Raw genomic sequence first — 23,962 nt, 5'->3', positions numbered from 1 at the left:
CCTGTCTCACACTTAATGCCATTATTAGTCACATATAGAAATGAATTGAATAACTCTTGCCTCTCCCAGTTTTGCTGTTAAAGATTCAGCAATGATAGATTCCTGACATGCACAGTTCACCTGTTAAAAGCCTTTCTGCCTATCCTTGCCCATGCTGTACCTTCTTAAATTCTGAGCTCTTACCCATCTACAACCAACTCAAGCATCATGTGCAAAGAGCTTCCATGACAATTAGCCACCCCACCCCACCATAGCATCCTATACATAACCACCCTGCACGCTCCCAGAGTATTCTGTCCATGCTTCCACAATAACATGTACAACAGTGTGTAGATTTCATCATATTTCCTTAAGATGGCCAGTGCTTCATATACTTCATGGAACGTAATAGGTGCTCAATAATTATTCTTTCCATTTATGAAGAAGAGATAAAGTATTACCCACTTTTCATTAGTTATTTCTTCAGTGAACCTTAAAACATCTTCTCTGCAAAGCATGTAATTGTCTAGCCCATGATAATGTTAATCAATTTAATGATACTGCCAATGTTATTTTTTGGTTAAAATGTAAATTCTCAAACAGAGCCTTAAAGATAACAGTATATGCAATTCCATACAGCAACGGGTATGACAGCAGTTTACTTTGGCACAAAATCCAATTAATGAGATAGTGAATGTTCTAAACCATGCTACCCAGGATTTCTATAAACGAGTTAAAGTTCTTAAATTAAAATAAATTTGAAATGACTTATTTCTGTGTTCTTGCTTAGCCAAGTATTAACAGAAACGGTGATAACAGTGGGTAATCAACTGGAAGCTGTCTTCTGGGAAATATATCAAGAGAAGTAACAATAATGAACATACTTATTTTGAAAGTATTAGGGACACATTATTAAAGCGGGTATGTTCACTAAAACAAGACATTAGGCTATGTGCAAACCATATTCCACTATTTATTGACATTAGCTTTGTGCACTGGAATCCTCTTCCTTTTTTTTAAAGACAAAGAAACAAGTGTGAACACTAGAAAATAAGGATTAAGGACATTAATCTGAGGATGTTATTTTCTGGCAATAACAAGCTGTGAGATCTATAGAAAAGTTTAGTTTCTGTGGCCATAACTATGTGCATCTCTGAAGAATGTGGTAAGGACTGACTTTTTTAAAAACTTTGCAACCTGTAAGTTCTGTGGTTCTTTTTGTGCTGGAACATCTATAATAGATGAGGAGAAGCTGCTTGTGCTGTTGTCTTTGATTCAGTAATTCATCAACAGGCATTTATCGAGGGCCTTCTATGTCTCTGGTGCTGACCCAGGTCTCACCGAGCACCTGACCTAAAGAAATTTGGAATCTAGCTGAGTTACAGTAAATAATAATGAGATAAAACAAAAGTATATGTCATGAGGCTTGATTTCGTATACTCTGGCCTCCTAAAGGATAGCAGTAGGCTCTCCCTCAAACATTTTCCAGTCCTCTATCTCTATTAGTGTAGGTCTCTTTTCTTTAGTCCTTTGAGAATCAAAACCTACAGCTCTTTTCCAAACAATACCTGTCACAGATATCTGATAGATTTCTAGCCAGCTTAATTTACAACGAACACTGCCTTCCAAAGAGACTAAGCTTTCCAGAGAAAATAATAAGTTAAACAGTAAGGATAATAACAAAACCTTAGAAATTGATTAAATTGTTTGCCATACTATTCGCTTTGAATCAACTATAAAAATAGTGTCAGAAATATTCATTTTAATTTATTCACTGGACAAATATTAAAAATCTGCATAAGCATAATATACCTTTTGGGACCCAGTGCAAAAAAAAAAAAAAAATGTCAGAGAGCCAGACATTGGAGAGAATGTGCCCAGACAAAAGGCATTCAAATATGTTAAAGACAATAATTTTCTGTGCTTCCCAAAGATCTCTAGTTTGCAACAACTTTTCTCCATTGTAACTTAGAACTAGTATGCGGTATTTTGAAAGAACTAGACAGACATCTGTACCCAAGTCCTGACTATACAACAACTGTACCCTGTGACCTTGTGCCCACTTAATTTCATTGAATTTCCAGTTCTGTTTCTTTATCTATAAAATAAAGAGATCAAACAAGGAGTTCTATCATTCTTTCTAGAGGCAGACTCTTACTTTTCTATTTTGGTGGTTTGAATTTTCTGTTAACCCAGAAGTACAGATGTGAATTTTAGAATAAAAAGAAAAAACTTCTAAAAACCATCAAAACACACTCACATATATGTATTATGATAACTCCATGTCATCAAAATTTTAATAGGCTATTAACTTAAGATAGGAACAAAAATTAAAAGCTCTTCAACAGTATTAGTAGAAGTGGGTATATAATTATGTATCTGAGACTACATAAACAATCTGCATGGCAAAGAGGCTCAGTTATAATAATTCTCTCTTAATAGGTATTTTACTTGATGTTTTGTGCTGCCTACAGCTCTTTGAAATGATAGTGATGACAGCATTCCCTGTTAAAGATTATATATACACAAGAAAGTTTATTCTTGTAGGGATATTGAGCTCATTTTTAGACTACTGACTTTTTAAAATATTGAAAACATGTCTACATGGTACACATATTGCTCAACGCAAGCATAAAGCAGTGGATTTATTGCCAGTGTTTGAGCAGACTCTAATTTTTTTAGCTTTTTCATTTTACAATTTATCAGATCCCCTGGTTTGGGTCAGTTCTAGTTTTCAAAGTCTTGGACCAAATGTGTACTGTCTTAGGAAAGTTCAGGAACTCTGTATTCCAACATCTGTGGAAGGTAGATGGTCTCATTAACAAATTATGTAACGATAGAAAACATTTTATAAAATTAACCATGTGTATGTGTAGCTTATGTTAAAATGTTGTCATATTGATATCTAGAAAACAAAGATCTATTAATTGCATATTTCTGCCTTAGTAGAGTATCTTTTTTTTCTTAATGAAAATATTCTGTGTAGGCCATTAGAAGCCATTTGTGTCTCTACTTTTTGGAATACTGTGTTCAAGATGGTGATGCTTTTTAAATCTGGTCACATTGAAAATAGGACATTTTAAATGTTCTTCACTAGTGAATATTGGAGGGATCAGAATAAAGTGAAGCCTGTCTAAGGAGATGTTTCCAGTTTGATTTCAGGATCAGAAAAAGTGGTGAGCAAATTAAATCATATTGCACTTCATAGTGTAATATGATTAGTGTAAATTTTTGTGCAAATTTTTCTAATGTGCTGAACTTACAACAACTGCTTGTATGCCTTTGGAAGCATAAACTGTAATATACTTTAACTTGTTTTCAAGATAATTTCACTAATAGTATTACTTTCTTCAAGGTATTTAATCTTTCTAATCTAATAAAAACACAATTTGTAGTATCCCATAGGAGTTACTCTTACTATTACTTTCTTTAATAGAAGAAACCTGTAAATTTATGGGGTTTCACTCTTGAATTAATTATTATTTTATTATTCTTTTGGTATGTGTTTATATATTGATTAATTTGTCAAAATACTGTTTTTTCTTGACTGGTGGGTTTCTTCAGGTCTGCACTTGCCATTCTAATAATTATCTCAATATATAAAGTCTTCGCCAATTTTTCAGGTTACAGGGTTTCTGTTGGATGTGTGTTTTCTTCATCTATAAAGGAAATAGCATTGTGGTAGGTGTGGAAATTGTATGAAGCCTTGAGTCAGACACTTTGACTTATTGTGTAATGGGGTTATCCTTTTATGTTAGATTTGAGAAAAATGGAACAGGTAATCTAAAGCTCACTTAAAATGCAGTAGTTTGAGACATTCTCTGTTCATATGTGGTCACATATTTGCAAAATGGCTCTGAAAGACATTCCAACCATTCCAAATGATTGCTATTCATTTATTCAAAATCCACTCAGTGATTATCTGCTCAATGACAGGCGGAATTCCTGGCAATGGATAGAGAGTGGTGCACAGACCTAGAGCCTACCATCATGGAAAGTTCATTTCGTGGAGAAGTCAGTGGCTCTATGTATGGACACATTCTGTTGTGATAGAAGGGACCATAGATTTTGAGGAACAATGTGCAACAGGTTAATGACTTCATTAAGAAGCCTGGTTCTTTACTTTTAGTCCCTTAGGGACTGGGAGTGTCTCCCTTCTAAGGGCACATGGCCACATGAAGCAGAGAAGATACCTGAACAAATTCAGGCTGATGACGGAAAGGTAGGGGAAGAGCTGTTGCTGCATTCCTCACTCCTGAATGCAAGCCTTCTGCTCCAGCAAAACTCAACAATTCATTATTCCATAACCACATTTTACACTTGCGCATACTGGTGCAGGCTCGTACTGCCCTCCGCATGGAAAGGTGTTCTTCCTTCCAGGCTAACCTAAATCCATACTTCCTTTCAAAGATTAACTTTTCCATCAAACCTCAGTATACTCATGCAGTTGTGATATATTATGTCTGTACCAATATTTTTAGTAATAGGCTTATAGAGAGACCTAACTCCTAATTGCATTTTACTTCCTTGATTTTTTGTTTCTTCAGATTTTGTCTTAGAGTGTCTTTATTACAGCAGGTGACTAAATAGAAAGAACTTACTGTTATATGGGTTAAAGACGGTTGGACCAGGAGACAAAAGGAACAAAGGATCTCACAGTTTCTTCTCCTCCTGTGAACATGTGATCTTTTAAAATGTGTTTTATTCATAAAACGATGGAGAATGTATTGTAAAATTATAACGCAAAGTAAATTACGAAAGTAAGATAAGCTGAACTCAAGCTTATTATAATAGAAATGATTTTAATATGTTTATATTGTAAGGCTAAAATTAATCATTGATACAGTTAGTGTAGAATTGTATAGTTACATAGATGTGGAACAAAGATGCTTGATTATTTTTAATGGGACATTTGGGCATATTGTGAGCAGTACAGTCAATATCTATGCATTTAAATATTTCCATAAATAAATGCTTGTTGAAGGAACACCATCAATATAACATTCTTTTTTTTTGTTATACAACTATAAAAGTAAGTTATGTAGTAATGAAATACTAAATTAGTTGCTGGAATTATGATTATTTCTCTATATAATTTCAGCTTGACCAGAAGAAATAGCAGGTAATGAAATATGCCACATAAGGAGTACGCCTTCTACTAAAATTGAAAGCTAATTAGTGTGCAAATAAAAGTACTAAAATATCAATATTGCAGGTAATGCAGAAGAAAACTCCACCATGATTGCAGAAAATCTCTGGGGGCCAAGAATAGGAAAAATAGCATTTAAGAAAGCAAAGTTTCTAAATGAATTTCTTAATTAGCAAAAATAAAATTGGAAGGCAAGACAAAGAAGGAAATCATAATTTCAGGAGGTAATTTATGCTAGGATAGTAACTTATAAATCACTTTTAAAATTTTTCCAATAGTTTACCAAATAACCTATAAGTAACCTAAAATTTTCTAAAGTTTAGAACAAGGCATGTTGAATGGGCAGGTAGTACTCTCTGAGATTTGTGGTACTCCCTCTAATCGCAAATTAAGTATCCTGGCGCGAGTTTCTAGATAAGAACTGAGCAGGTGCCAGCTTTCAGTTGATTCTGTCATTAAGGATAAGGACCTTGATTTTAGGGTGAAATGAAACTACCTTTATATTCAGTGATCACTGTCTCTGAATTATATGAGGTCTACAGTCAGGTTCTGAAATTTAAACCTACTAAATGGCATGAAGAGATGATCATATTGTCCCTCTGAATGAATCATATAAAAAAGGGTAGGAGGACCTAGGAAAAAAGTACAGTCTCAGGAGAAATGGCAAAGTAAATCAAGTTTGTCCTTTCGACAGGCTGTCTGCCTCTGTGCTGTGTCTCCCCTTGGTGTCCCCATTCTTTGAGACCCTACTGCAGAGAATGGAACTCACAACGTGGTCCTCTGACCAGCTGTGTGAGCATTGCTGGGGAGCTTATGAGAAGCGGGATCTCAGACTCCATCCCAGACCTAAAAAATCAGAATCTTCATTGCAACAAGGTTTGCAAGTGGTTCCTATGCATGTAAAACTTTGAGAATCAGGATGTTCTTCACAGCAAGCAAGCTGTTCTGATCAATACTCCACTGTCCATGGCTATTGGGTTTTGTGTAAGTCCTGGTGCTGACACACTGTGGTTTTTATTTTGAGTTCTACAGAACCAAATGTGGCTTAAAAGGCAACAATAAGATTTATTTGAATTTTATTTAAAGTTTTATTTCAACTCCTATACACTGTAGAGAAAAATAAATAAATAAAGCACCTTCAAAATGCTTTGAAGACTACTAATACATTCGGTTATGCTTCCCAGGATAACATATTTTAAATTTGAAATAAAGTTCTTCTGTTCTCCCTGTTTAATTAAGTAGTATCCACAAACTACAAAGTGAACTGCTGCAAACAAATGTGGTACCATTTGCAGTTTCTTATGTCCAAATACCAAAGTCCTCGATGCTTTGCAGTGGAAATCAAGTATAGAAATAAAAAAGATACTCTGGATAAAATAAAACTGCAACTGTCATTCAGAACCCTGGGCGGAATCATCGCATCCATCCAAGCAGCTACACTGTCCATTTGGTGCTATATTAAGCAATTGTTATACATTTGAACTTTCAAAACACAGCTTTTGTTGGTTTTATGTCTTGAGGTACCAATTTCATTTTAAAATGCATTCTGATTTTAAGCATTTTTGGAAAGCATCAGCACAGGTGCACAGATGATTCCAGCCGACAGAGTCTCTGATACCAGGGCGAGCTGGGAGCAGAGTTAATTTGATGCATCACTTGCTCTGGAGCCCTTTGATCACAGCAAATTGACACCTGCCAGCTTCCCTGTATGTTTCTGATCCTGGTCAAGTAGTTCTCTGGTAGCAGCAATCGAGGCATTCTGATTCTTTGTTTATGAGAAGAAAACTTTCAAGCCAGGACATGCTCTGACACAAATTATACATTTCCTGAGAACTACTCCAATAATTAGTTTACTAAAGCATAAGTCTGGATGTAAGACTAACATCATACATAAACATAGTCCATATTTCTTAGAGTAGAGAGATATTTCTTCCGAAATTACTTTAATTCCTTGGCATAACTTTCTAGCATTGAATTAATCCATTTATTCTGTTGTCCCATTAATTGGTATTTACTGAGAGTGGGCTAGGCACCTTGTCATGCTAAGAATCAGAAGATAAAAATTCCTAACTGCAAAGTGTCACAATTTAAAAGTCATATGCTCAAGCAAATAATCACTAAACAGCGTGATAAGGGTATGTTGGACATATGCAAATGGTTCCATAGGAATACAGTAGAAGAAATAAATAATTAGAAAGTGGAAACCTAGGTTAATTTGTAATTTGTTTTGCTTGGTAATGGGTCTTAACCTTTTTTAATATACTGATAAAATATTAGGGTTTGGAGTTACATTTGATTATTCAACCTGATTTGGACATAAAACATTTCATGCCATTAAGGATTGAAATGCCAATAATCAGCATATGTATCAACTTGGTTTTAGAAACATGAAAAACAAACATTAAAAAATAAAATATTGCCCTAGCCAGTTTGGCACAGTGGATAGAGAATTGCCTGAGGACCAAAGGGACCCGGGTTGGATTCTGGTCAAGGTCATATACATCGGTTCTAGGTTCCTCCCCTGCTTGGATCCTGGTTGCAGCTCATGCAGAAGGCAACCAATCCATGTGTCTCTCTCCTGTGAACATGTGATATTTCTCTCTCTGTGTCTCTCCCTCTCTCTTCCACTCTCTCTAAAAAATCACTGGAAAAAATATACTCTAGTGAGGATTAACAATAAATTATTAATGCTGGATTTTAGAAGTATTTATTTAGTTGATCTCACTTGATAGACATGCTTTTCGTGTGTGTGTACATATACAGTAATCTTTTTTTTTTCATTGAGACATGGATTTTCTGCTTTCTGCCCTTTTTATAGCACATTTACATTCCAACCTGTGGTTTTTTTTTTTTACAACTCAGTACATTTCTGTACTACTTCCACCAAATTAATTGATACAATGAGCTGATGTATATTACTTTCACTATTAGGCTGAGCTAATTTTAACCCATAATAATTTAGGAAGTAAATATATTACACAAAGGCACACACATACAGTATTCTAAAATTAAGTATCAAGGATGTCTTTTAGTTTTATGTAATTTTGAAGTGTCTGTTTCATTGATTGCTCCCATGATATGGACAATCAGGATTTCTGCATATACTAGTAAGTACCTATGCTGAGGCCCACAGCTCTGTGTCTGAAGAGGGTAGTGGCTGTGGGAATGCACCCAAAACAACAACCCATGACCACCTGCCACTCGCGTTTTTACTTCCTTGTCATTGCTTTTTCTTTTCTGCAGCTGGGACAATTTTCAACATTTTCCTTATAAAAATGCAACTCCTCTTTTAATGCCTGGATGAAATGTTCTACACTTTATTAAGCCCCTTATTTAGATTTTACTCATAAATACTCCACTATCCAAATTTCTGTAGCATTTCATATTTCTTTTATTAGTCATGAAATTCTGCCACATATTGTATTTTGCATGAATCTTATCCTCCTCCTAGATGATAAGGTCTTTGGAGAAGGACCATTTTTGTAGCCTTGATAACACTATGCCCAACACCAACACCAAATGCCTATTAAATGTAGGGTGTCAAAGAGTGATATCAGCATAAGGGTAGTATAAATTGTTCCCTTTGTCTATCTGCTTTAAGTTAGGATATCCATAGCACAACAAAGGACCCTCTGCCAGGATATCTGAGGGATCTGTACCTCTGTATATCTGAAGGTGGGTGGATTGGACCTCATAGAGGTGGCAGAACTAGAGAAGCAGAGGTGGATGCCTGTGATGACCCTGGCCTCCCTGGCAGTGGTGCCCACAATCTAGGCAACCCCCACACTGATGTTGGTACCAAAGACACCTCTGACAGAGGGGTTGGAGGATGGAATGTATCTGCTCCCAAATAGAGCCATGAGGCAGCTCATGTATGAGAAACAGCAAAAAATGTGCTATAGCTCCACCTGCTGGGGAAAGAATGCCTTTATTGACAATATATCAAACTGTTAAAATCAAAGCAAAGCTTTACCTAATAAGAAAGTCGTTTGCTACTTCAAATGCACTGGGCAGAGGCACATCTAATTAAATAGCATGAAAAAATCATGGCAATATGGTATCACAAAAGTAAACTGACAATTTTCCAGTAACCAAATACAAAGTCATGGAAGATTGGGATCTAACTGATAAATAATTCAAAATAGCTGTTACAAAGAAATTCAGCAAGCTATGAGTAACCTCAAAAAGGCATTCAATGAACTCAAGAATAAAATTAATGAACAGAGGTGCATTTTACTAAAGAGATCAAAATTCTGAAAAGAGAACCAAATGGAACTCCTGGAACAGAAGAATTCAATAAAGGAGATGAAGAATTCATTAGAAAATAATAGTAATAGTGCTGATTAGATAGAAGAGATAATAAATGACCTGGAACATAGGAATCTAGAAATGATTTCAGAAGAATAAATAAAACTGAAGTTTTTAAAATGTAAAGAAAACCTATGAGACCTATTAGACTCCATTAGGAGAGCCAACATAAGAATGAATAATGGGTATACCAGAAGGAGAAGGGGGAGCAGAGGGATTATTTAAGAAAATAACAGCTGATAACTTCCCAAAACCTGGGGGAAGAACTAGGCATACAAGTCCATGAAGCTGTTAGACCACTTTACTATCATAATGCAAAAAAACCCTCTCCAAGACATATTATAATGAAGCTATCAAAAGTTAATAATAAAAAATATCAAAGGCATCCAGCTAAAAAAATAAATTATCCTACAAAAAATCCCCATTAGATAATACTCAGATTTCTTAGAAGAAACTCTGCAGGCAAGGAAAGGGTGGAATGACATATTCAAAGTATTGAAAGGTAAATATTGCCAGCCAAGAATACTCTATTCAGCAAAGTTATCCTTCAGATGTGGAAAAATAGAAGCTTTTTCAGTCAAACAAAAGCTGGGTGAGTTCACCACCACTATACCTGCCTTACAAGAAATGTTAAAAGTAATTCTCCTACCTGAAATAAAAAAAAAAACCAAAGTACACAAATCTTTTTGAGTAAGGTGATAAGTAGACAGAACTAGAAAATTGTAACTATTTTAAAATAGGATGTTAAATCCTTAAATATAGCATAGAGGTTAAAGAAAAATGCATTAAAACTATATAGAGAGACTAAAATTTGGTAAGGAACTTGCAGCAAAAAATGGATCATTTGTGACAAAAATAATAGAAAAAGGGAGGAGGAAAATTATGGAACCCGAATAGGCAAGTGAAAGTAAGTTGCTGCCATCTGAAAAAAAAAAGACTATTTTATCTTTAAAACATTTTATACAAACCTCATGGTAACCACAAAACAAAAATCTAGAGTAAAGACATGAAACATAAAAAGGGGGTAAATTGAGCGCATTTAAAGAGCAGGCAAAAACACAAGGAAAAATAAACAATAGAGATATACAACAACCAGAAAACAAAAGATAAAGTGGTAGTAGTAAATCCTCATATATCAGTAATTGCCCTAAATGTAAATGGATTGAACTCACTAACCAAAGGCATAGAGTAGCTACATGAATTAAAAACAAGGTCTATATGCTGCCTTCAAGAAACTCATTTCAGCTCCAAAGACAAACATGGGCTCAGAGTGAAGGGGTGGGAGAGGATACTCCAGGCAAATAGTAACCAAAAGTAATCAGATATATCTGACGAATAGACTTTAAGTAAAAAAATGGTAACAAGAGACAAAGAAGGCTGTTATATAATGATAAAGGGGTTAATATTTCAAAAATGTATAAAAATGAAAAATACATGGGCTCCCAACATATGACCACTAAAATACATTAATCATAGCATATGTTAATAGAGAAATAGAAAACAATATAAAAATCATAGGGGATTTCAATACCCCTCTATGAGCAATGGATAGAAAATAAACAAGGGAATGTGGGATTTGAACCGCACTATAAAACAATGGAACTAGCCTGGCCAGTGCGGCTAAGAGGTTGAGTGTCAACCTATGACCAGAAGGTCATGGTTTGATTCCCAGTCAGGGCACATGCCTGAATTGTGGGCTCAATCTCCAGGGGCTGGGGGGGGGGGGGGGGGGCGCGGGTGGTTGGTAGTAGGCAGCCAGTCAATGATTTTCTCTCATCATTGATGTTTCTATCCTCACCCTCTCCTTTCCTCTCTAAAATAAAAAATATATCTATTAAAAAAAAACAAAGGAGCTAAACACACATATATAAAATATTCCATCCAACAGCAGCAGAATACATATTTTCTCAAGTGAACAAGGAGCATAATTCAGGAAAGATTATATAATAAGCCACAAAACTAATCTTAAAAGGTAATCTTTTCTCAGACCACATTGGCATGAAATTAGAAATTAACAATAAGAGAAAAATGAATAAATCTTCAAATATGTGGAAACTAAACAACATACTTGTAAATAACCAATGGTTAAAAGAAGAGATCAAAAGGGAAACAAAAAGACATTACCTTAAAATAAGTGAATATGAAAATACGTTTCAAATTTTGTGGGATGCAGCAAAAGCAGTTCTGAGAGGTACGTTTATAGCAACAAAAACATATGTTAAGAAATTAGAAAGATCTTAAGTATACAACCTACCTTTGCATCCAAGAAACTAGAAAAAGATGATAAAACTGAACCCAAAGTTAGCAGAAGGAAGGACATAATTAAAAACAGAGCAGAAATAAATGAAATAGAGATCAAAGAAACCAAACAGTATCAATAAAACTGAAAGCTGATTCTTTGAAAATATAAGCAAAATTGGCAAACCTTTAGCTAGACTAAAAATAAAGAAAGAAGACTTAAATAAGTACAATTATAAATGAAAGACGAGACATTATAACTGATACTACAAAATTATAGAGAATTTATACAACTCAACATCATAAAAACAAACAATCCAATTTAAAAACTGGCAAGAACTTGAATAGACACTTCTCCAAATAGGACATACAGATGGCCAATAGACATGAAAAAAAATGCTCAACATCACTAATCACCAGAGAAATGCAAATTAAAATACAATGAGATATCACTGCACACCTATTAGAATGGCTATCATTAAGAAAATAAGAAACAATGGATGAAAAAGTCAAAAAAGAAACAACAGGTACTGGTGAGGGTGTAGTGAAAAGAGAACCCTTATACAATGTTGGTGGGAATGTAAATTAGTCCAACCACTATGGAAAACAACATGGAGGTTTCTCAAACATTAAAACTAGATCTTCCATACAATCCAGCTATTCCACTTCTGAGTATATACCCAAAGGAAAAGAAAACAGCGTTTTGACAAGATATGTGTACTCCCAAGTTTATCACCGAATTATTCACAATAGTCAAAATATGGGAACAACCCAAATGCATGAATGGATAATAAAGATGCTATATATATATATATATATATATATATATATACACACAATGGATTCACCCATGAGAAGAAAAGACATCCTGCCATTTGAGACAACATATTTGGACCTTGAGCACATTATGCTAATGTAAGATAAGTCAGACAGAGAAAGCCAAGTACTATATGAAATCACTTATATGTGAAATCTAAAAAAATAAATCCTACCTATAATAAAAGAAAAACAGAGTAAAATGATGGTTACCAGGGGATGAAAGGTAGGGACAAGATTGATGGTGTTTAGGAGTACAAACTTGTAATGAGTAGTAAATAAGCCATAGAGACTTAATGCACATATAATGAATATAGTCATTCTTACTTACTATAATGATGTAATGTGATAAATATTGCCTCAACTGCAATCCTATTACATTATATAAATATATCAAAGTAACATACTGTATACCTTAAATTTACAAGTTGAAATATCAAATTTATCAAATAAAATAAATTTTATAAATAAAAGAGTTTTAAGAGAGAATAAGTAAATAACTATGGAGTGAATTTTCTGTCTCTCATAATAATCCAATATTGTGCCTTTGAATGTTTTATTTTCCCCCATTAATGCTCTTCGTCTCATTTTCTTCTCTCATAATCCTGCCCATTCATTGAGGCTCAATTTAAAAGCCTTTTTTGTGCCTCAAACCTACATATGGTCCCTCATGTGAAACTTCATTGTCCATCCCTGCATTATGCCACTTTATATTCTAGTTTTTGTGTGTTCGATATATATATACTTTGCTGGGTTGTAAGCTTTTGAAAGGCAGTGACCTGAAGTTTTTTATCTTCTACTTGCCATGTTTGTTGCATGACTAAAGGTTTGCAAAGAATTTTAGAGGAAAAACATTTCTACATTAGAATTGGAGGTTCCATGCCTAACTGGGGCATGCTCTGCTACAGTTATTTTAGACTTGGCTGATGGTAACTCAAAAAAGAACAGGGCTGGAGAATGCTATATCTGAGCGCATCCCATCTTATTTTGCAGCAGGAAGTTTACAGGGCTTTATTATAATTCAGGAATTCCATGCAGGGTGGCTCTCCACCTGTGACCCACTATCATAGATTCTGCTGTTTTATTCTGGGTGGACTTTTCTATTCTAAAGAGTTTTCTGTTCAGATCCAGAAATGACCTGTGAATGCTAACACATAACAACTAATACCTTTGTTATTTGTGAGCATCTTAACCTGGATCATAAAGAATCAGTTTGTGGAGAAGTTGGAGAGAGGAATTGATGAAAAAGATAAGAGCAAAGGAAAGAGTTTGTGCTATTGAAGTAGAAGTATTCCTAAACAAATTTCAATTTCATTCACTATTGCTAAGATACAGGCAAGCTATGCAATTGTGCCCTGAAAGCTATGGTCCAGATATCCATAGCTCCCATTCATTTATTGGCCCTCTATTATCCTTCCTAGTAATTATCTAGTTTATGAACGTTATTTCTAAACCTTGATAAGTATGATTACTCAATTTTTCAAATGAGATAATTGTGATTCAAAAAGGTGAAATTACATAGTCATGATTGCCCATCTAATAAATAGACAAAGATTTGAATACAAACTTACATTTCTCCTCACCCCATATGTTATGCTTGCTGCCTTTTTAAGTAGGTGGCTTCTATTAGCCAGCTGGGCATAGGGAAAAAGGTAAGAAAGACAAATATTTTCTTGTCAGGCTGGTATGTTCTCATTGCCTTTGCCATGCATTATTTCAGAACTTCAAATTGCTATGGAAAACTCAGTGTTACCCCTTTCTGACTTGGTATTGGCCTTTATAAAGAATAGGGCAGGAACCAAGATGGCTAATCCATCTTTCACCAGGAGGAAATTTAGCTAGTGTTTTTGTGTGTGTGTGTACAAAAGAAAACTAAAATGAATTTGTGATATGCAAATGAATCTCTCAACTGTTTGTTAATTTTTATTGTTTACTCAAAAGTGGGAAACACCAGGCCTGTAATACATCATCTTTTGTGCACTTGGCACTTTCCATCACAAATCATATTAATCTGCTCAAACTAACAAGGATTAATTGTCTTGGTAAGGCAAACCGGCATTGTAATGATATATTGCCCAGACAGCCTGGAATCTGGCCATTCATAAATCCCATTTTTTGTTGGTTTATTTCTGTTTGTCTCTTTCTCTGACAGATGTGTGCCCAATCACTGTGAGCATGGTGGGAAGTGCTCACAAACATGGGACAGCTTCAAATGCACTTGTGATGAGACCGGATACAGTGGGGCCACCTGCCACAACTGTGAGTGCCAATTCATCTCACTTTGGACTTGTACTACATGAGATTCCTAGGTCTTCAGCTGTGCTTTAAAACTCAGCAACCTGAATTAATCCACATACTAAATCACCCAATTCGGAAGAACCCAAATTTGTTGTTGTTTCTCCAGAACAGTATTCTGGTTGTCAAAATATATTTTTTCATGCCTAACAACTCAAAAAAAGAGGAACATTTCTAATGATCTATAAACATGTAGTTAAAATTGGAATGCTGATCTTGGATTTGACTCAATGTGCCCAAGCCATGTCTATCTGGGTAAATTGGAAAATTATGGTAGTGTGATGTCTCTGACTGGATCCTCATTTATCAATTCATCAGAAAGGCAGACAGAGTGTAATTTGAACATTTAGTTTCTTGGAAATGGTTGTCTCGTGTCTGTCACAACTATTTGGCTACATTGATTTAGAGTTCAAAAAGAAAAGTTAGAAAATGGAATGAAGCCCATTGAAGTGGTATATCTAAAATAAAAACAAAAAGAGAGAATTTTTTAATATCTATATATATAAAAGCCAAGCGACCTGAAGGATGGAACAAGCAGAGAGATCAGAATGACCAGTTGCTGTGACGCACACTGCGGCTGCCAACTGGCCCGATTGGGGCCCCGATCGGCCCCCCAAACCTCCAATGGCCCCTTCCCCTGGCTGACTCTGCCCCCGATTGGAGGGGGGGCAATCAGGGGCCGGGCCGGCCAGCCAACTGCCTGCAGCCCCTCTCCCCGGCTGACCTAGTACCCAATCTGTCCCCGCACCCTGATCGGGGGAGGGGCCAGCCAGCCAACAGCCTGTGGCCCCTCCTTCTGGTCAACCCCACCCATTGGCCCCCATTGGGGCAGGCCAGCCAGACCCCCCCCCCCAATACACGAATGTGTGCACCGGACCTCTAGTTAAAAATAAAATATAACATGCAAGGGTGACTAGTAAAGCACAGAAGAGCCTTGTTTGATATAATAGCTTCACCCTGAAAAGGTAAGTTTTATAATGCAAAGAACATTTTTAAAGGAATATTAACTCTATAATTGTAATACTAAACATTCCAAAAATGCATGCTGTTTACAGAGCACTTTTGAAAACAGATTTACCATAAAATATAGTTGAAAGAAAGTCGTGTGTGTGTGTGTGTGTGTGTGTGTGTCAGGAAAAAGGGAGAGAGAAAAATTCAGTCTCCTCTGTCATCATATAATATTCTGAAAGACTAAAAATTTAATATTTAAACCCTCTTACACAGACTGCTTTCTTTTTACTTTTAAGAAGCAAAATATGATCAGGGTGAAGTTCTGGGGACAGTAAAAATGCAATATAGTTCTCTGCGCCTTTTCTATCATTATTTGTAGTCATATTCAGCCAGAAAGTGTGTTCAGAATATATTGGGAGACTTCAACTAAGAAAAATATTTGTAATTTATTTTATTGCACTTATTAATTTGTTTAGAAAGATATTTAAAAACAAGAGATAAAAAGAACTAAGAAATTAACAATAATAGGAAGATATACAAGATAATAAAAAACAGACACTTAGTAATTCATCATCTGAAAAATATTGATATATATATAGGTATTGAGAAAGTACAAAGAACAAAGCTGATATTGAAATTAGTTACAATAAAAGAGTTATAACTAAAATTTCCAATCACACCAAATGTTCAATTTCAGGATATAATACTCATTATATAAGTTTGAATTAGATTACTTTAATAAAACTATTTTACTCCACCAGTTTAATTAATATAGTATTGTCTTTAAATACCACCTTTAACTATAAGTAACTTTGTTTCTGAATATTGAAACACTAAAGTAAAAGAGCAAAAAATTGGTGGTGGTTTTAAGGGTTTCCTATCTTAGGGAACACTTTTGGTATTGAATTGAAAAGCAAATTATATTTTATAGCTGCTAAAATAGCAAAGAATGGTATTTAAATTTTTTTTAATTTAAAAGTGTTAAAATATGCTACTGGTTGAATAGTTGAGTTTTAAAAAATAGCAATAACTATAAGTATTAGAAACATCCTACATGTGCTTAGGTTTGGCTCTAGTGCAAGCTATAAATGTAAAAAAGGAAAATTATCTCCATCCTGCTGCTCATTGCTACTCTTCCTTGTTCCATTTTTATATCTAGAACAGTAGAATCATGCATTTTAACAATTTGAACCTGATCCCTCATTGTCTTCTTTAAATGAGGCTAAAATCTTGAAAATCCATTGTGTGCTAGATAGAGATTCAAAGACCATAATGCATAATTCAATAAAGAGTTGACTGGCCATTATTTTGTTGTGAGAAAAAAATATATACCTGGTAGTTTATTGAAGGGTAAGTGCTTCCTATTAAGCTGAAAGAGCAGTACTATCTCTTCCTTATTCCCGTTGATTAGTTAAAAGTTGGGAATGTCTGGACCAGTAAATAACAATGTAAAAATATATATATAATATATGTCATTCAGTTTGGCACAGAATGGCTGGCCCAGTAAAAAACAAATGGTGGGAATGTCTGGCCCAGTAAATAGCAGTGTAAAATATATATAATATATGTCATTCAGAGAAAAACTGAGACATTTTGCATTTTTTCTTAGTCGGCGACTGCATTCATAGCAAGAGCATTGAAGTGAAAAGACAGCGGCTTCATGCTAGCTGTGAGATGACCATTCTGTGTGCCCTTGTAAGTCCTGACTTTTCGTGGACTTCCTTTATTCCTCTCTTGACCCAATGCTTCTGGGGTCTCTTACAGTTCTAAAAGCCAGGGAGCTGAGACTTCCAGTCTCTTATTCTGTCTTCTGTGGTCTTGAACTTTGTTAATGTTATTAAATAGTTCACCTCATTTTCTGCAGAAGACTAAGCATCCCTTTTGAAAAGGAGTTATGTTAATTTTATAGTACCCCTTTAACGAGGTAAAGAACAGCTAAGTCAAGTCTGAAGTTTATTATAACTCAATATTCAATAGAGTTTTCAATGTTACAATTAGGCTACTATTTCAGCACATTTTTTACATGGTCCAAGCTTGGGCAGGATGAGATAGTTATTTGTCCGGTTCCCATGATCATCCATGCTTGAGGCTGTAGTCCAAGATGGAACCTAGAAGCCCTTTTATGATAGGTCACACTGCCTGACCTTGAACTTGGCTATGCCACTTACTTACTTGTAACCTGGAGTTACAAATAAACTCTTTGAGTGTCAGTTATCTCCTGGGTGAAACGGGTATAGGAACAGCACCCTCATAAAGCCACTGTGAGATTAAATGGGATGCCTTATGGAAGACACAGAGGTGAGTCTAAGCATATGTGAGTCTCAACACATGTATGCCATTTCATTCCTTTCAGAATAATCATCCCTTCACTCAACTTCTATATCAATAATCACCCACATCACACTTTATGTCATTTAATTTCATGCTGCTAATCATGGTTTGCTCTCATTTCCATGGCAGATTTGGGCTTGAAGTGAATGATTGGTGCCCATAGTATTTTGGTTTTGTTTTTTCCCCAGAGGAATTGAAGAGAATTAAAAGTGATCTGTATATGTCCTAGACCTATATCCTTTTGTTTATTTGCCTGTTTATACATGGACAGTTTATTTCCAAACACAGTCCTGTAGGGTTCAGAGGAGTGTCATTTACAAACCCCAGTCAGGAAGTCATCCTTCGGGTGAGGATATCCCGCAGGGGAACCGCAGGTGCCCGGAGATGGTCAGATCACAGGAAAGGAAAAGCCTGGGTTTCTTGTCTAAAACTAAAAAGACTAGTTTATGATAAAATGTAAATACATTAAATTGTTGCCATTTTCTACTTTAAAGTTTTTCTTATGTAGACAGTCTGTTCTCAGTGAATTTCTAAGAACTGACCAGCAGCATATCAGAACATGAAATCATGACAGAAAGAATAGAATGATCATGTTGGAAGTTTATTTGTTTTGTTATGTTGACTTGTCTCTACTTCACTCTCCCAAATGTTAAAGAACATGGCTTTCTTTCTTTTTTAGTATATTTTTATTGATTTCAGAGAGGAAGGGAGAGGGAGAGAGAGATATAAACATCAATGATGAGAGAGAATCAGTGATCATTTGCCTCCTACATACCCCACACTGGGAATCGAGCCCAACCTGGCAATGTGCCCTGACTGGGGATAGAACCATGAACTCCTAGTTTATAGATTGATGCTCGACCCCTAATCCATGCTGGCCAATCTGAAACATGCTTTCTTGTGAGCAAAACCATGTTTGCAGCTAGTCTTTTTCCTCCAGTGTGCACAAACACTTTTCAGTTGGTCTCCAAACTTATTTTCCAGTACTTTAAGTGCTCTTTGGGATCTAATTATCTTCTCTTTTTTTCACATGTATTTCTTACACTTCACAATTATGGCTCTAATTTACATAAATTAAATTTTAAAACACTATGTCTCCTCTCAGGTCTTAGCAGATATTTTTCTCATGCTGCTGAATCTATCTTTGACCTTATTCATCCTTACCTATAATATTAATTCCTTATGTGGAATTGCCCTAAAAATCTCCAGGATGTCTTCAATAGTATATACACTTTTGACTATTTTTACAAGTGCAATAGGATATTTGATATATATAAGCAATGTTTAGGGGTAGAACTTTATAAGAATTATTAAATTTCAGGTCTTCATTCTGAGAGAAAATATTTGTCCAGATATGTTATTATTAAAGGAGAGATTCTCACTTTGCCAAGATATATAGGCATGGCTCTTTCCAGAAGTAGTAAGAGGAGATCAACTCAATAGGCCTACACAAATCTCTTTTAATTTTCAAATTAAATGTGATTTCTGAATTTTGAAGTACTAAAAAGGAGCAGGTACTGCAGTTGCCCACAAATGCAAAACTAAATTTTTTACTAGCCAATGTCAGAGGAAAACTGAAATGTAAAAGGAAAATATTCTACATTCTGGAGCTATAAATTTCTACATTCTGGAGCTACATTCTCTATCTATAAATTTGCAAACCATAAATTACACCGCATCTTATCACTGCACACAAGGAAAGTGAGTGGATTTCAGTAGCTCACACCATGTTGTGTATAATCCATTATACTCATAAGTAATTTCACATGTTTCAGATCATAATTTTTAAAAAGAAATGAATCCTACTTGTTTGTAGTCGTAGCAACCTACTGCATCATCACCTAGATTTATTAGCACTAGGAAGTGTGGTACCTCTACCCATTTGGAGCTACCACAGACTTAGGCATCAATGAAGATAACTTGGAATTTAAGGATTGCTATCCACCCCTTCCCTCCCTAAAACGTGGTCATTGAATAGAATCATGTCCTCATGGAATTGGACTCCATCTGTAAGCTATAAATTCAACTGGCTTCTAAAGACTCACTTGTTACAGCTATGTCTTTAACCTGGTCTTCTATTATACATTTCTCCTATTTCTTCCCTCCAGTCCTACTGGCTTCCTTTAAGATTTCCATACATGCCCTACATCCTCGCACTGTTCCCTGTCTCTGCCACTGCCATCACCACAGGACTGTGCACATTCTTTCTCTCTGCTTTATCTGGCATATTCCTCCTCATCCCTCAGCTCTGTAGTCAGCTCCTTAGGGAAGCTTTCCATAAAACCCTGTGATTAGGTCAAATCCTCTTATTCTAAAACATATTTCTTTCTCTTAGTGCTGGTTGTGATTTTTCATTTAATTGTTGTGATTATTTAATAATGTAACTTCATCCTCACTGGACTTTCATATCTGAGAGGGACAGTGCTACTTTCTGTATCCCCAGAGTGCTTTATCCCCACTTTGTCCCCATAGCACTCTCCTCCCCAGCATAGAGTATGTGCTCAGTGAATATGCACAGAATGAAGGGCAGTGAATGTAGAGTATCAACACTTTTTAAAACATCAATACCATTTACACAAATTTTTGCTGATAGTGAAGTTATGAAGAGAGAGTGAAGCTAAAGGAGAAAAAAATAAAACAGAAAAAGGAGGGTAGAGAATCAAAGATGGATTAGTGAAAGGCAGAGAGGGTAGTGATAATAATACCAGCAGGGGCAATCCCAAGAGCTATAACATTATAAGGCATCATATAGAGGGATTCAGAATATCGGCAAATAAGCCTACACATTCCAAATAATAGTTGGGGAAAACACGGTGCCATGTTAAGACACCATTCATTAAAGTAATTTATGGAAATTTATAATAATAGTGGCAAAGTAGATTGCAATAAAAAAATGACATCTTAGGTAATAGAGCATAGTCACTACTGTGCTAGCTGATTCTGTATGAGCTATTCTAAAACAGATTTCATATATACATGTATATACATATACATACATACATATATATATATATATATATATATATATATATATATATATATGTATGTAAGCCACCAATCAGACATCCCCTGAGGGTTCCCGGACTTGCAGTCCTGGCTGAGGGACATCCCCACCACCACCAAGTGCACGCATTTTCATGTACCGGGCCTCTAGTTGTCTCATAAAATGTTTTGTAAATTCGAAAACATCCTATATCTTTTTGTAACTTTTATTGTACCACTAAGTCTTTTTGTTGATGTTGTTAATCCTCACCTGAGGATATTTTTTCCATTGCTTTTCAGAGAGAGTAGAAGGGATGGATGGAGTGAGGGAGGGAGGGAGGGAGGGAGGGAGGGAGGGAGAGAGAGAGAGAGAGAGAGAGAGAGAGAGAAACATCAATGTGAGGGAGACACATTGACTGGTTGCCTCCCATAAGTGCCCCAACTGGGGGCAGGGAGCAAAACTGTAACTGAGGTGTATGCTACGAATCAAACCTGTGACCTTTTGGTGTGCAGGCTGATGCTCTGACCATTGAGCACACTGGCCAGGGCATCACTAAGTCTTTAATAACAGGCAGGCAAATAATTTTTTTGTCTGATTATAAGTAGCTTAAGGATACTAAGCACTGGGTAATGCTTACAGAACAGAGCTGAGGGTTCCTCAATATTTAAGCCAATACTCACTGAAAAGATAAAAGGCTTTATTTGCAAAAATAATGGCTATGCCAGCTGATTTAGCTGCACAGGGTGAATCTGCTCTTTCTAATCTAGACATGGCATTGGGTACCCAGATCATGCTTCTTTGTTATCAAGTGAACAATTACCAAATTCTTTTACATTTACCTCCTTTTCATCCTCCCATTCTATTCATAAGCCATGACCTACTTCACATGCTCAGTGTGTCCTTGTCATTCAAAAGTGGCTATGATGCACTGAGTTTATATCACTTACTTATGTTTTAGACACTCAGTGATATATTGATATCTGACTCCACTCTGCATGTGAGATAAGAGCAGGAATATAGTGTAGAGAAAGGAAGAGGACAGGAATACTAGGATGTAGTGTTCCAAAGAAGTATATCATTTCATTAACAGTTCTTACAATCATAACTCCTTTTCATATCTCTGCTTCATTGGGATTGTGAACTGAGGGTAAATTGTAACACATGCTTACCTTTTACAGTCTGGGTTGAAACTTTTCATGCTCACAAAATATTTATAAATGTAATTACATGGAAAAACCTTAATGTACTATCACAAATTCTTTGCAATTCTAAGCAATTCTTTTATCTTTTCAGATTCTGTTGTCAGAGTACTTGTTTATTTCTGGGATTTTCTCCTGATCAGATGGACAGGGCGATATCAGAGAGAGGAGGATGCAGCATCGGCAGGGGATTGGGTAGAGAGTGCAATTTTTAATAGAATAGGTACAATTCAAATAATAATAAGCCTTGTTTGGTTGTATATATCCTCCAGATGGAAAGTTCACTTTCTTATCAGAGCTGAGGCATTCGGGGAAAGAGGGAAAGGACTAGAAGTGTCACTTTCTGAAATCGCAATTATTTACAAAAAAAAAAAAAAAAAAAAGTGAGTCTTTCACTGACATGTTCACCTGACACCCACTGTAGAATAAGATGGAAAGGAATGAGGAAGTACTACCTGAGTAGAAATGTTGGGAGAGGAATCAGAGGCCATTCTATCTACCAGCCACAAGCAAATAAATTACAATGGATTAAAATAGTGCAGGTCATTTAGAGAAGCACAGCCAAAGACCTTTCCCTTCCCAAGGCAGCCCAGTGTTCAAATTAATCCCTTCTTTCATGCCTTGCTTTGGACAGATAGCTAAGATTACTCATAGAAAGGATTTAATTTCAGTTTTACAAAGACTCTTTCAATAGTTTCAAAAATATAGCTTTCTCTCTGAATAAGGGCCTTTGCAAAAGGTTGGTGTGCAAATGCATATTAACAATCAACCTGCCTGAGAAAGGAGCTATGCTCCTATGAACTTCTCAGAGGCTAGGTCTTAAGGGAGCTGACATTATTCATTAAACTCCCCTGTAGCTCGAATCCCAGGGACTGTCTCATCCAAGGTTCAGAGCAAAGAGAAGGAATAGAAAACACTAATTTCTGGACCTTTGCTAAGTTCAGTTAGGGGAAAGGTGATATGAGAAGAGGCCTGTTTACTTAGAAGATACAGAAGGAAACTTTAGAGACATTTGTATCTTTTCAAAACCAAGAAAAAATTCAAGTTAAAATTAGCGTGTTTCTCCTTTTTTTTTTTTTTTTTGCTTTTATATTGACATTGGTCACTATGGCTATTTCAAGTCTTTAACTTTACAAGCTTGGTGTATAGGGTTGTCTCCAATTCAAAGATGGTTACAGCTTCATTCAATAATAGTATATATATGACTCCTTTGTATGCAGCATGCTGTGTGGATACAGAAATACAGATAAGAGTCCCTCTTCCTTATAATGTAGACAAGGCAGTTAAAAAAAAGAAGCAGGAAAGTCAGGACACAGTAACGTATTAGCAGAAAGCAATTGATGTTTATGTGCCAAACTGTTATAAAGACCAGTATAACTAGAAAGAGAGAACAATATGAACCAAGATGGTTGGGAAAGGTTTCAAGGAAGAACTGAAAACCCTAAAGCTTAAGAGTCTTATTTGGTTGGTAATTCAGAATAGGACTAACAGGAAAAGATGTGCAGAAGCCAAAATCCAAGAGCAAAAATCCACTTAGACTGTTGTATTTGGTCTAGATGGTGAATGCATCCAAAAGCAAGCATTTTACAAACAAGTCCAATAGTTTCCAAGAAAATTTTGCTGGTTCACTTTTTGGGTGTCCTGACAGCTGACTGCTTTAAATTTTAGTTAAATATTTTATTTGAAAATCTTTTCACTTAGTCAAGTATAAGT

The 23,962-nt window shown here is 35.7% G+C and overlaps 1 protein-coding gene across 1 annotated transcript in view; it reads left to right on the top strand.

Annotated features, from left to right (window-relative positions):
* The window catches only part of CNTNAP2 (contactin associated protein 2), a 1,332,959-nt gene that overhangs the window by 584,307 nt on the left and 724,690 nt on the right, over window positions 1-23,962 (top strand). The window contains exon 11 of the mRNA XM_054726631.1: window positions 14,643-14,749. Coding sequence (XP_054582606.1) covers window positions 14,643-14,749 — 107 coding nt within the window. The remainder of the gene's footprint in view (window positions 1-14,642; window positions 14,750-23,962) is intronic.

Source organism: Eptesicus fuscus, chromosome 14 (genome assembly GCF_027574615.1).
Source record: "Eptesicus fuscus isolate TK198812 chromosome 14, DD_ASM_mEF_20220401, whole genome shotgun sequence".
Lineage (NCBI taxonomy): Eukaryota > Metazoa > Chordata > Mammalia > Chiroptera > Vespertilionidae > Eptesicus > Eptesicus fuscus.
The sequence above is the reverse complement of the archived record's forward strand: the minus strand, read 5'-3'. Positions and strand labels throughout refer to the sequence as shown.